The sequence below is a fragment of the Etheostoma spectabile genome, chromosome 5 (assembly GCF_008692095.1).
Source record: "Etheostoma spectabile isolate EspeVRDwgs_2016 chromosome 5, UIUC_Espe_1.0, whole genome shotgun sequence".
Classification (NCBI taxonomy): domain Eukaryota; kingdom Metazoa; phylum Chordata; class Actinopteri; order Perciformes; family Percidae; genus Etheostoma; species Etheostoma spectabile.
In genome coordinates this window covers 14,344,990-14,358,409 of record NC_045737.1, presented here as the reverse complement: position 1 = coordinate 14,358,409, position 13,420 = coordinate 14,344,990, and the positions used below count along the sequence as shown (strand labels likewise).

The 13,420-nt window shown below is 38.7% G+C and overlaps 1 protein-coding gene across 2 annotated transcripts in view; it reads left to right on the top strand.

Annotated features, from left to right (window-relative positions):
- Window positions 1-13,420, top strand: part of antxr2a (ANTXR cell adhesion molecule 2a) — an 88,695-nt gene that overhangs the window by 30,452 nt on the left and 44,823 nt on the right. For both annotated transcript variants that reach the window (XM_032516117.1, XM_032516116.1), the window contains exons 11-13: window positions 3,180-3,258; window positions 4,480-4,575; window positions 12,428-12,478. In XM_032516117.1, coding sequence (XP_032372008.1) covers window positions 3,180-3,258; window positions 4,480-4,575; window positions 12,428-12,478 — 226 coding nt within the window. The remainder of the gene's footprint in view (window positions 1-3,179; window positions 3,259-4,479; window positions 4,576-12,427; window positions 12,479-13,420) is intronic.

Here is a 13,420-nt window from a genome sequence, read left to right as displayed (position 1 = left end):
GTCAGGCATTCGTCAGTGTAACTCGCTTGGGAGCTTTCCTCCTTCACACACCGAGGTCCACACCTCCAGCTTGATTAACAACCTGCCCACCATTATCACGGATTGAGAGTGTCAGATAAATTAGCCTCTCCCCTCACCCATTCAGCACAAGCACTTAGTTAACATGCAAGAACCTGGAACGGCTTCGCTGAGCTGCAGAGGCGTGCAGCGTTCCTTGAATCCACATCGGACACAAAGGGATGTTTTCTTATTGAAACAAACTGGTTCAAACTTAAAATTAAGGAGTTTTGAAATCCTTTTAGAGTGTTCTCATTTGTTAGGAATTAAAACCTTTATGATTAAGTAAAGAGCACAAAGGTGCCTTCTTTAATGGGCATGAACAGTCCAACCCCCTCTATATAGGTAGGGAGGATCAGGGGCTAACAATTTACACAAACCAAACAGGGCACAGATCAAAGTGTGTGGACTAAACATGTAGAAGTATTACTTTTTTTTTTGTTTAACACAAAATTAAAAAAATGTCTGTTCTTGATATTCGCTGTGAGGCTGCCTCATCCTTATTTCAGTTAAACTCTGTCTCGGTTTTTATACTCATATCTCTGTGTTGCAAAGTTTGATGGAATTTCTTAGGAGCAAGGATGAACATCTCATTGTCAACCCTTATACACTCCACTCAATAAAACCTTTCAGACTTTTGCTGCAAGTGCAACAGTGTTGGTGCTTTTGGAGTAAACTGGGATTTCACCTTATCAATAAATCAACACTCTTCATAAAATGCGTCTATAACATCAAAACCCTTCAGAATAATTGTCCTCTACCTGTCTAGTGCTGCTTTAATTGAGCCTGCAATTTGTTTGTCTGGTTCATTAATGACTCTGCCCAGCTTAACCATCCCTTACAAATAGATTAAATAGTATAAATGAAAGAGAACTCTTGATTACAGATAAGACTTTGGAATAATACCATAATAGAATAAACAAAGAAATAAAAAAGGGGAAAAAAAGATAAGTGGAAGCATCAAAATGTTGGGCGCTATTTTAACAACCTGGGCCCTATTTTAACAATCTAAGCGCACGGCGTGAAGCGCATTGGCGTAGGTGCATTTTGGGCATGTCCAAATCCACTTTACAAAAAAGGGTCCGCACGCATGATTCACAATGGTTGTACGTAGTCTCTTCATTAATTCATAGGTGTGTTTTGTGCGTAACATGCAATAAACCGATCAGTGTCCTCTCCCATTCCCTTTAAAAGCCAGGCGCGTTTTTTCCATGGCACATTGCTATTATGATGACGGATTTGCACCATCATATTTTTATTGGTAATCTTTTGCGTGTGTGTGTGTGACAAGCATAGTGATCTCACGCTGTGCACGAGCCTAGGCGTATTTCATTAATGCACTAAAAAAAAAATGCTGCGTTATGGAACGCTGCGTTATTGACCTTAGACCAGGTTTTTGTTGGTCAACGGTGAGATCACTTTCTGCTGCCTCAACATAGTAAGACGCCAAGAATTCACCTGAACACACCTCCCTGTAAGACCAGCACACCCATGGACACAAAGATGGGCGCAGAGATGGGAAATTAACAACTGCGTCGTTATTAAACTAGCAAAGACACTTGCGTTAGACTATGTGCCGTGCTGCACCGGGTGCAAGTAGGGCCCGTTGAGTTAAGTGTCAAAGTTAATCTGGTTTTAAAGTTTTATGAATTGCTTTTTAAATATTTAGCATGGGTAGATTAGGAAAGGTGCAAAGAAGTCAGTTTAGAATATTTAGAATCCGCTGCATAGTAATGGACACAAGGTCTGGTTGCTCATCTGTTCTGAACCACAGGAGAATTGGTGGCCCAAGGCACTGCCTGGGGCAAAATCCAAAGCAAAGCAAAGAGCCCTCTTGTTATTATTCCGCAGCACCAGTTTTTATGCGAGGCCTCCCCTGTACGCTACCACACACTCACAGCTGGCCCCTCACACACAATATCACTATGCGTACTTCTTTCTCTCTTCTTTTTTGTGTTGCAGGGAGGATTTCAGGCGTTCCATATCCTGAATTCTCATTAAACCTGTGGTAATTGGATTGGGCGTAATAGACATATGGAAATTGCGGTGCCGTTCATCATTAGGGTTTTAATTGCCCCTATTTTGGCGTCCGCATTACCCCCCTCTAAATAAGTCATAGGAGTTCACTAGCCTTGTTACTGCTCGTCAGGTTACTTCATCCACACACGCTGACGGCTGTGATAATGAGAGGATTTTCTCTCTGAGTTTGACCATTTAGTTTCTACCCATTGTGTGTTCTTTACTGAGCCTTCTGCCAATGTGAGCGCTGGACTATTTACTCTTTTTTTTATCAGGAATTCCATGTTTAAAAATACAATTTAACCATTTCTGTCACTGGAAGTAAGTAGATGTTTTGTAGGAACGTATGGATATATGTCCTTTTGAGGAAATTATGAGTTTTGATATTAAAAAAAAAAGTAAATCTTAGTGCCAACACATCAGCCAATCTGCCTTCTTATACTTTAACTTGCAGTATTTGTAGCTGGTTTCCTTGTTTTACTCAGAAACAAACATTTTTGTGACAAAGATATCTACTAAAAGAAAACCTGGACATTCCTTTTTCCTTACCAGTCATTTTTTAAAATCTACTTAGACTTGATAGACAACTATTTTTGTCAATTTTGTCTATACATCTGTCTGCTAATGTTGTCTTTATCCAAAAGAAAAAGAAGCACACAATTTGTTTGTGCAGATAAAAAACTGCAAAAATATAACAAGGTTTTTCCCTGAGGCATAATGTTTATACAATAACCTTTATGATGACAGCAAAAATCTAACAGTCATCTGTAAATTAAATCATTATAAATAGTAAATATAGATAAAATACAACGCACTAATTTAAAAGGTAAATGGATTCTTTTATATTGATATTGATACATATACATGCAGCATAGGAAAAACATTTCTGCATGTAATTTCTACACCTGCTAGTAGACCAGCTCATGTTGTGTACATGTAGATTTCTTTGTCATGTTGTGAAGTGTATTTCTTGCAAGATTAATGTGGGCCACCTGGAGGATAATGAAAGGAGACTCTTTCTCTCCTATTGAGTTCACTTTGGATGTATTTGATACAGTTAATTGAACATATTACTGTGACCCTAATTAAACTCTTCCTTACAGGACTATGGATGTTCTCATCAGCCTAAACCACGGCCAGTCCTTCATCTCCAGCGCCTACACCATCACTGCTTCCACATGTGTGAGTCTAAGTTACCTCCATATTAGAAACTAAATTAAAGCATCTTAAATGTGTATGTTTTCTACACTTCTGACTTAAACAGCTTATTCCCTTGAACTTCTCTTTTTTTTTAACCTGAACCTTATTGCCTCAATTCATGTTTCAGTTAGTGTTGCTCATATTGTGGTTTGAGTACGAGATTGTCCCTGTCCTTAGAAGCAGAACTCCCTCATCCTGTTCCGTGTTTATTAAGAGAACAGTCATTCACAGTTATGATTGTCATGCACACAATATGTAAGCACAGAAACTCATGAAATTGTTAACACAGGTAAAAATACCTGCAGTATACATTGCAAAATAGGTCTGAGTGATATGACAATATATATCATCAAATTGATATAAAATGGTTTATATTTTTCTATATCATGATGCTAAAAAAACGCATTTTATTCATTTAAGTCCAAATTCTATTTTCATCATTTGGAGTATGTTTGACGTGATACATGTTCATTTTGCACTGAAGTTATTATTAAAATGAGTAAATACTGTAAATACTTTTAATTTCATGGATTCTGAATGTACATGTGCACTTTTGAGTTGTTTAACATATTGCAGATGTATATTTTATATTAATTACTATGTTCAGAAATTGTATATGTTCTGTCATTTTATACGGCATATAATCAGGGCGTCATTGGAAATGAGAGCTTGCTCTCAATTGGCCCACCCTGAAAAAATAAAGGTGATATACTGTATATATATTTGCCACACAGGAAAAAATTGGCTTTGCCATGTAGACTTTTTATTGAAATTCTATATATTGTTATCAAGATATAAAGTTACCTTTATCGGGATAGAAGATTTTAGCCATATTGCCTAGCCCTAAGGATCATTTTTTTGCCATTTTTTGCCATGTATACATATTGTATCCAAATTATTATTATTATTATTATTATTATTATTATTTGTAATATTGTTGTTGTAACATGTACTATCATTTGACAAATTTGCGTCCCTCAACTAAAACCAAATGATTGTGGAGGTTTAGTTATTTTATTGATCTTTATTCGTCCACATCTCATCTTTGCTGATATTTCTCCATAAGCTAATTACCAGAGAGTTTATTGCCCAGTACCAAAAATCTGTGATTTGATGCATTTTACCAATTTGTTTTTGGGATTAAACCCAAAATAATTTTTTAGCATGAATAAACTGATTACTTATGTCATTTTCACCTTCTAGTCAGATGGTTTGGTGGTGGTGATAGTCTTCCTGGTGCTGCTGATCCTCGCCGCTCTGGCCCTCATGTGGTGGTTCTGGCCTCTTTGCTGCACAGTGGTAAGTGTTGGTACACTGCTCAGAACATTTTCAACTAGGAAACAGCAGGTTCTGTGCTGGCAAAACATGTCAAATAACTTTTGTTATACTTGGCCTGCAATAAAGAATAGTGGAAATCATGCTACCTTCTAGCTTCTAGATCTGCTGATGACATAACCTGTTGTTCCAAATGCAGCTAGTCAAAAACAAATGTTTCGGAAGCACAGAATTCATCTGAAAACTGGTTTCTAAAAATATATTATAGTTGGGGAAGCGGTTCAAAGCATGTGATGTTTTTGCCTACTTAGAAAGCCCAAAGCTGTAACCATAAACCATTGATGACTGGTGAACTAGTCAGTACCAGGTTTAACTGTGTCCTAGGCCGCTCGCACACAGCAGGCTCAGCATTGTGCATCAGCTGGCTGTGACGGGAAGTGGTGTCAAACATCTGTTGACATCCGGTTTAACTTGTTCATCCAAGGTGTCATAGCAACACCACAGAGGAAGAACCTCAAACAGGAAGTGAAGAGGCCACATCCTGCACCTCAGTGGCTGATCACACACAGATGAAGTCATTTTTAGTCAGTGACAGATTGGGTAGAAGTTAACAAAATCTCTGTTTGCCCAGGACTAATATTGGGCCTACCTGGGGACTGAAGTGATTAATAATAATCACAGAGAATATTAAAGGTTTAATCACATTTGAATCTTTCATGCCCATGCTCCAGCTTAGAATACTTACTCTGTTTGGGTAAACACAGATATATTTTATTCCCCCTAATCCTGTCAGTCAGTTTCATTTCAGCTGCACTTTGTTTTTGGCCCTTGGGTTCATCGTCTCTTACTCCTATTGCTATTATTTTTTCTGACTTTCTTTTTTAGTTAAGAATGGAGGAAGTATCTATTTATGGTGAGGAAATGGCAGAAAGCATGTTTTGCTAAATCAGGGTTTGACCAAATTAGAAGGGGCAAAAACAAAACAAAACATCCTTAGTTGTTACTCAGAAACAAACCTACATCATCAGGACTGTGTGGGTCTGGTGAGTTTTGGTCAGATTTGATTGATGGTGCTGGAAACAAACCACCAACTGTCTCAACATTTTTAGTTATATTGTTAAACCCTGATTGGTGCATGGAGGCAGCAATAGTAATATATTAATAAACCCTATTTATATAAAATAAAATGCAGCTAAATGTGCTAGATGACACATTTTTTAGGTATCTGTTAATAAAAACTAGATCCTGTTATATCGCGCGATCGTACAAGAAGCTGTCAGTCATGGCTGCAGTTGTTCTGCAACAAATCCGGACCTGGTGGGTGCAGAGCACGGAGCCGACACGCAGTGGAGCCGATCTGCAGCCGTTATGCAGTTGGTGGAAATCCTGGGTTAATTATTGCAAACTGTAATAGCATCATCTCCAGGGCAGCCTAACATTTTCCTTATTATACGCCCTTATTTTTTCCATCTGAGTTTTCTGTTGCACAACTAAAACAACTTTTGAGCGTACACATGTACCAAGACAAGTTTCTTCCCGAGGCCATTTTGCAGCAGCAACGCAGCCTTTACCCGGTGCCCAGCACCGCCCAAGACGATTGTGATTGGTTTAAAGAAATGCCAATAAACCAGATCACGTTTTTCTCCCATCCTGGAATGCTGTGTGGACTAGCCAGACCCTCCACCTCTGCAGTGCCGCGGTGGAAGAAGGTCTGGTGGAGACTTGGTACATATAAATGGCAGCATGCAGGAGTTTTGAAAGGACAAAATACATAATATTGACTCAGGTTTAGAGGCTCTGGTGATTAAAGAGAATTTCATTAGTAAGCGCAAATGTGTTTGTCTAAATGTGGAGGTTAGGTTATTCATTAATTCCACACATTGCCACATGTCACTGGTCCCATGTGGACAGTGTGTTTGTTAAGGTGGAAGTTGAGGCTGTGTGTAATTAATGAATCTTGAAATTTTGAGCTGAGTCCTTTATTGTTTCCCTTTCAACAATGTGATTGTGCTTGATGGAAGTGATTTCTTTCTGTAATTCATTGTTTAAACTTGTAAACTTCTTTAGTCTGGATATTCACGAAAACTGCTTTCATCCCCTTTGGAAAAACAGCCTCACCCACTTAACCGTTAACAAAAATCCACAACAGATTATCGTTTGGGGCTATGAGAGAGGGGCTGCAGATGGTGCACCCTGGTCTTTTTCTGTGTCTCTGCTTTTTTCTACTGAGATCTGATAAAGGCAAATTTGCCCTCCACCACCACTTCCCACTCACCCGCGCCGCCCATTAAATGATAGACGTCACCTGGCTTTGTGGACCTGAAGGGAGCCCATCCAGGATGAGATGGAAGCATATTTTGGAAAACCAACAAAGGCATTAAAATGTAAACCCCCTGCAGCATGTCTGGCCGTGGACGTGTTTGTCTTGGTGGAGAGAGCTGCTGTTGCCTTCCATCGAGGGACGCGGCAGAAGAGGAGGGCCATGTGTGGCTTGTTAATATTTAAACCCCCAGTCTGCCAGGTTTCAGCCGTCGGGATGAGGCCTTGCACGCACACACACACGCACACACACACGCACACACAAACGCACACACGCCCAACCTCTTTCCCACAATCCCTCTCTCTCTGCCTCTCTCCCACATGGATTGATGCCAAGAGAGAGGTCATACAAGCTGTGGAGTGGTAATTTCTTTGTTTATGATTTGTTTGGAAATTAAACTCAGAATGGCAAACCCTTTAGTTCAAATCAAAGGATTGAGAATTGGAGATGTAGTTTTGAATCACATTGCCAGTTTTTCCAAATTGCAAATGATTCACTGCTAAATTGGATGCACTTTTGGACTGTTCTCCAACTCAGTTGGTGTTTAATATGTTAATAATCTCAGATTACTTCATGTTATTTCATGCTCAAAGTTGTCAGCGTTGCTCTCCGATGCAGAACTTTTATCGTCTTTTGTTTCTGGTCCCCTAAGAATAATTTCTATGTTCTACAAACTGGATCATTTGCCCCTCGTTAAAAGCATGAATCATTTTTAAATTTCTAAATATGCTACCTGCCACTGATCCATCACGATAAGCCTCCTGAAACAGCTTGACACAACACGGTTTGAGCTTTAGGTTGGGAACGAAAGGATTATGAAGTGCAGTTGGACAGTTCTGGAGACAGCCATATGGGAACGATGCCCTGAGCCCCTCTGATTGGTCTGTTTCCCACCGGAGTCGTGGCTGTGGTGGCGAGCCGCTGGGGCTGATGTCAGGCAGCTAAGTATCCTGCGGTTTAGTTTTTAATTAAGCCGCTGAGCGGTCCTCTTCACATCTGTCCATCAGGTAGTTGGGAAAGAACAGCAGAGCACCGTCATTTGTATAAGGCTTTATTTATCCCACAATATGTCCAGGAAATCTGCTGCTTAATTACTTAATAAAAAGAGATAATCCTGTCAACGGAAGGTGTGGCTGAAATGACGTTAATCAGCGTATGGAGCGGCTACCACTAGACCTTCATTGGATTTGCTTACCGCCAGTTGTGTGTCAGAGAGCAATTAATTAACCCTAATTGATAATTTTTCATTATTCTAATGACAACAGTATGTGGAGAGTGTGATGGTATCTCTGCGCTTAAACAGGGAATGAAACAGCTGTTAGGATCTATGATATGCCATTATTACATTGCTCGTTTCTTCCTCCAAAACCAATTTAGCAAATGCATAACCAGTGATGACAGTGAAGTATCTGTCTTTGATGACTAATGGACAAAGGTCTGTCTTCCACTTTGCTGCACACCTCAAGTTGAGAAATGTCCTCACTGTAATTATATATGCAGTATTTATAGGCCAGCTACTGTACTCTGTGTGCAGTGCTAATGTCCACCACTGTGTAAGACGGGGACAGTGAAATAAGGCTTATCTCAGACCAGCCCTGGGAAAATCTGGGTGGAGAAGTCAACAGGAAACACTCTTTCCTTTCTTATCGACCTTGGCTGATAAGCAAAGTACTACACCTCATTTTCAGTATCATTTAATCTTCAAAAAACATCTTTAGTGGCTACTTATGTCCAACACAAAGGCATTTTGTTAGAAATTCTTTATTAGGAATAATCCCTTGAGATGTGACATCTCGTTTTTGAGGGGGTCCCTAAGGGCAAAGAAAATATACAGTACATTCACATGTAGACAAGACAATTAACAAAACAGCTTGAGGGGAATAATAAAAAATAAATAAATAAATAAATAAATAAATAAAAACATACACCCGAAACATACGCACATACTGACAAACAAAAACAAAAACAAAAGCTCTCCATCACACCAAAATACCATATCCTTCCCATTCACACCAATAAATATTAAACAAAAAAAACAAAAACAGTTATAGTTAATATAATAATAACAGTTTAAGAAAAATAATAAAATATACATATAGTATGTACAAGTATACCACATAAAGATACATGCGCACATACGTTTACACAGTTACTTACAAATATTTCTTACACACACACAAAATACTGCAAATACTGTACGTGTAATACATGTAAACAAACAAAAACATTTAAAAATAAATAATAAATAAAAAATATCAAGTATAAGTATCAATTATGAATATCAAGTATGAGAAAAACAATTGCAGCTTGTATGCAAATAATATAAAGAGACATCTTAAACTGGGGAAAGGAGGAAAGAGCTCTAAAAGACTGGTAAACCAATTCCAGGAAGGGGCTTTAAATTTAAAAGCTCTCCTCCCAATTCTTTAGATATATGTGGTACTGAAAAGAAAAAGATGGTCAGTGTTCTCAGGCTATGGATGATTGATATACAATCAAATGTTTGTTCAGATAAGGATAATCTGAAAAAATACATGTGAACAAAATGCAGCCAGTGAAAATGAGTTGAGCATTTAAGATAAAAGATTCAACGACTGATACATTTGAAATGATGCGTCTGAATGGACACCTCAGGACAAATCTGCAAAGACTATTATAAATCACATTCAGAGGCTTAAGTTGGTTTCAGTGTGTTTGGTAAAACATTGCATAATCGATTATAGGTAATAATAATTGGGTAGGTAAATTTTTAATCTGATCTGTTTTGTAAAACATTATTGAGCGATATAACAATCTTAAACTACAACTATTTCTCACAAGAGAATTAATATGAGGTCTAAAGGTAAGTTGGGAGTCGAGCCAGAGGCCCAGATATTTAAACTCCTTAACATATGTAAAGGTGTACCATCCAAAAATTTTACCTCAAGAGAGTTATTTTGCTTATGTAGTGCAGATCTAGTTGCAAAAAAGCATCATAAGACTTCTTAATTCAATAAAAGCAGATTAGAAGATAACCATGTTGAATACGACTAAAATCAAATGAAGTGAGGTTGACAATCAGATATTTTATATTTAGATGTATATATAACTGGTGTCATCGGCATATAGATGAAATGACAGTCAAAGCATATTTGAGGAAGGTCATTTATAAAATGGCAAATAAAAGGGGCCCTAGGGAAGAACCCTGAGGGACACCGTTTCAATAATACTAGACTGTGAAAGAGTAGCATTAAGAGACACACTTTGACGTCTATAGTGAAGAATGCATTAAAACAGAGAACAGCCGTTTGGAAAGACCAAAGCATATATTATCAAGAAGAATATAATGATTAACCATGTCAAACGTTAGTGAGGTCAATAAAAATTGCACCTGTAGACATATGTTATCTTGCGCAGAAAAAATATCATGGTGTAATAAGTAAGAGCTGTTGTTGTAGAGTGATAGCTCTAAATCCAGATTGATTTGGAGTCAAAATAGAAATCATTAATATATTTAGACAATTGCTTAAAAAATAGTTTTTCGAATATCTTTGCTACATTACTGATTATGGAGATTGGCTATAGTTATTAACATCAAGTGAATCCCCACCTTTATGTAGTGGTGTACTTTGCAAATTTCCAATTAATGGGATACAGGTGGAAGTGATAAATTAAATAAGTCACAAAGCGGAAATGCAAAGACTGAGCAGAGAGTTTGATGAACTTAATATCCAGACCATCAGGACCAGCCCCAGTAGAGGATTTTATTCTAAGATTGCCTGTTGGACATCAAAAGGGTTAATGTTGAAATGAAAATGCACTATCATTCACAATATTGTTATACTAGAATGAAAAAGCTGATGATTGAGAAAACAGATAGAAGAAAAATGTTGATTAAAGGCATTGGCCATAGAGATAGGGTCAGTGATAATGTCATTATTTATTCTAAGTTTATTCTATTATTATTATTTATTCTAATTTAGTTTAGAATTATATCAAACAGAAAAAGGAGCAAATGCCCACATTTGTGAATTTGGAACCAGATCAAGTTTGGCATTGTTTCTTGAATGATTATGTTAGATGAAGAGATTTACTCAGATTAATTGATCTAATCTAAATAGTTTTTTTGTCAATTGGGGGCTATGAATGTATGGTTACTTAAAGGAGAATTTGGCAGATCTTTCCGTTAATCTTGAGCACCATAAATATGCATGTACTTCTGATTGAAACCCCCCCCGACCCAAATCAATGCAGGCAACACGTAGTATCTGCAGCTATGTGTAGAAGCTTACACTGAGCCTAAACGGCTGTTTTCGGGGCAAGTTTTAGAGTGCCTTTGTGCCTAGTTACCAGCAGGATATGGACAGGGTAGGATAATTTAAACAGTGTCTGAGTTGAAAATGCATTTTGTGTCTGTTATGAGGCACACGGGCTCTCTAAAACTTTCCCTGACAACTACCGTTTTAGCTCAGTGGAAGCTCGTACACGTAGCTGCAGATACTCCGTGTTGTCTGCACCCATTCGGGTTCTTTTTTTTTCTTCTTTTCAGTCGAAAGTAAATACATATTTATAGCGATCAAGAATAATATAAAAATTTGCCGGAATTCTCCTTTAAATCCCACAATCTTCAGACACCATAGAAGGGGACTCTGTTTTAGGAGTTACAGCCCTGCTCTCTGTAGTGACTGATTCCTGAAACCTGAAAACACTACACATCTTTTCAGTGTGATCCCTCTCACAGATGGAGTGAGTGGCAGTGGTGTCTTCAGCAATCCTGCAGTAAAAAGTTGGACATCAGTATGTGAAGCATCTGACTGACACCTGACAAATGTCAGTGTCAGGCTGCTCTTTGCTTTGCGATGCACATCTGAAAAACCCAGTAGAGGCATCTTGTCCTTGAGTGGAATCGCATTGTGCACAACCTGCTCCTCAGGTGCCATGTCATCCAGTGTTGTCATGAACAAAGCCGCTGGTCACTCTGGTGTGTGTGTGTGTGTGTGTGTGTGTGTGTGTGTGTGTGTGTGTGTGTGTTGTGTGTGTGTGTGTGTGTGTGTGTGTGTGTGTGTGTGTGTGTGTACTCATCTTCCACACGGACAGGGGCTTGGAGCTGAGCCCAAGCCGCCGCCTCTGTATCTCATTGGAGCTAATTAACTCCTTAGGACTTTATGATTGGGAGGATTGCTTGGGAGCACTGAACCCCATCCAATTAATTAAGAGCTAAACGGGCAGCGGTGCTCACCCCAAAGACTCCCCTGTCAACAAGTTGATTTTCAGCTTTTCTTTATTTTGCACGGGGGGCCCCTGTTGTTGGTTTACAAGCAGAATCCTTGTAATCAGTAGTCAGCGGGGCGATGGGGTGCCAGTTGCAGTTACAGAGCGGCCTGGCAGCGGCTCCGCTGTGCGATGTGCTCAGGGGACGTCTCTGTTTGACTCAGTCACCTGTCATGAATCACCTCCGTCAGCCTCGTCTATGCTCGTCTTGACAAGGTTTGAGCGTGTGTGTGTGCGTGTGTGTGTGTGTGTACGTCCCCTGATGGACGTTGTGCTGACACTCTTTTGCTTTTTCTGTTTATCCAGGTCATCAAAGACCCGCCGCCACCTCCTCCACCATCCCGTCCTCCACCACCTGTGAGTACATCGCTATAGTATTGTCACAATACCAGAATATTCAAACCAATGCCATGACATTTTAAAAAGTGTGTGGTATTGAAGTATTTTGAAGAAATGATCATCAAACAAAGTCACATACTGCACTGCATTATACCATGTTGAATATGAATAATATTTTTGTTAATATAATATAATTGTTTTATAAAATTCCTTTAAAACATGTTTAAAAGATTATTTCCACAATTGGAACTTGGTTTATTGTCTTTCTTACCAGTTTGATGATAAGATTGTGTCCACTCACATGTTTTTTTGTGTAGTGTATGAAGTTATAGAGCCAGGAAGCAATTAGCCTAGCTTAACATAAAAACTGTTAAAGCTGTTTCTCAAACTAAAACCACTGTGTGTCACTATTACATTTCTGTTTGGGAACAAATTAAACAAACAAGAAATAAGGTGTAAATTAGTGAGCTTTAAAAGGTGCTAGCAGGTGGATGTCTTAACTTTGGACGGAGCCTAGTCAGAGTATCATGTGCTTTCAGTCTTAATGCTAAGCTAGGCTAATCACCTACTGGCCCAAACTCTGTACTGCACAGACATGAGTGTATTGGAGGTCTTGGCTTCATACTTTCTGAAAGAAAGTAAACAAATGTGTTTTCCAAAAATCTTAAGCTATTCTTTAAAAAAAAAAGAAATTGAAAGGTTGTTGCTGGTGTTACATTGAGAACTTTAAAGGTGCCCTGACACACATATTCCATTACTTTGTCGTAATGTCTGAAGTGTGGTATAGAAAGCAAAGCCTGCAGGAAGATTCAGTTTGATTTGAGCCAGTTCTCATTTATATTCAATGAGCTAAGCTGCTTGACTCTAGCCAATGAGAGTCTGGCTATTAACATCCTTTACTCAGCGCAACTGGGCGAGCTCGTAATTAGTAGGCAAGGCAAGGCAGCGTTATTTGTATAG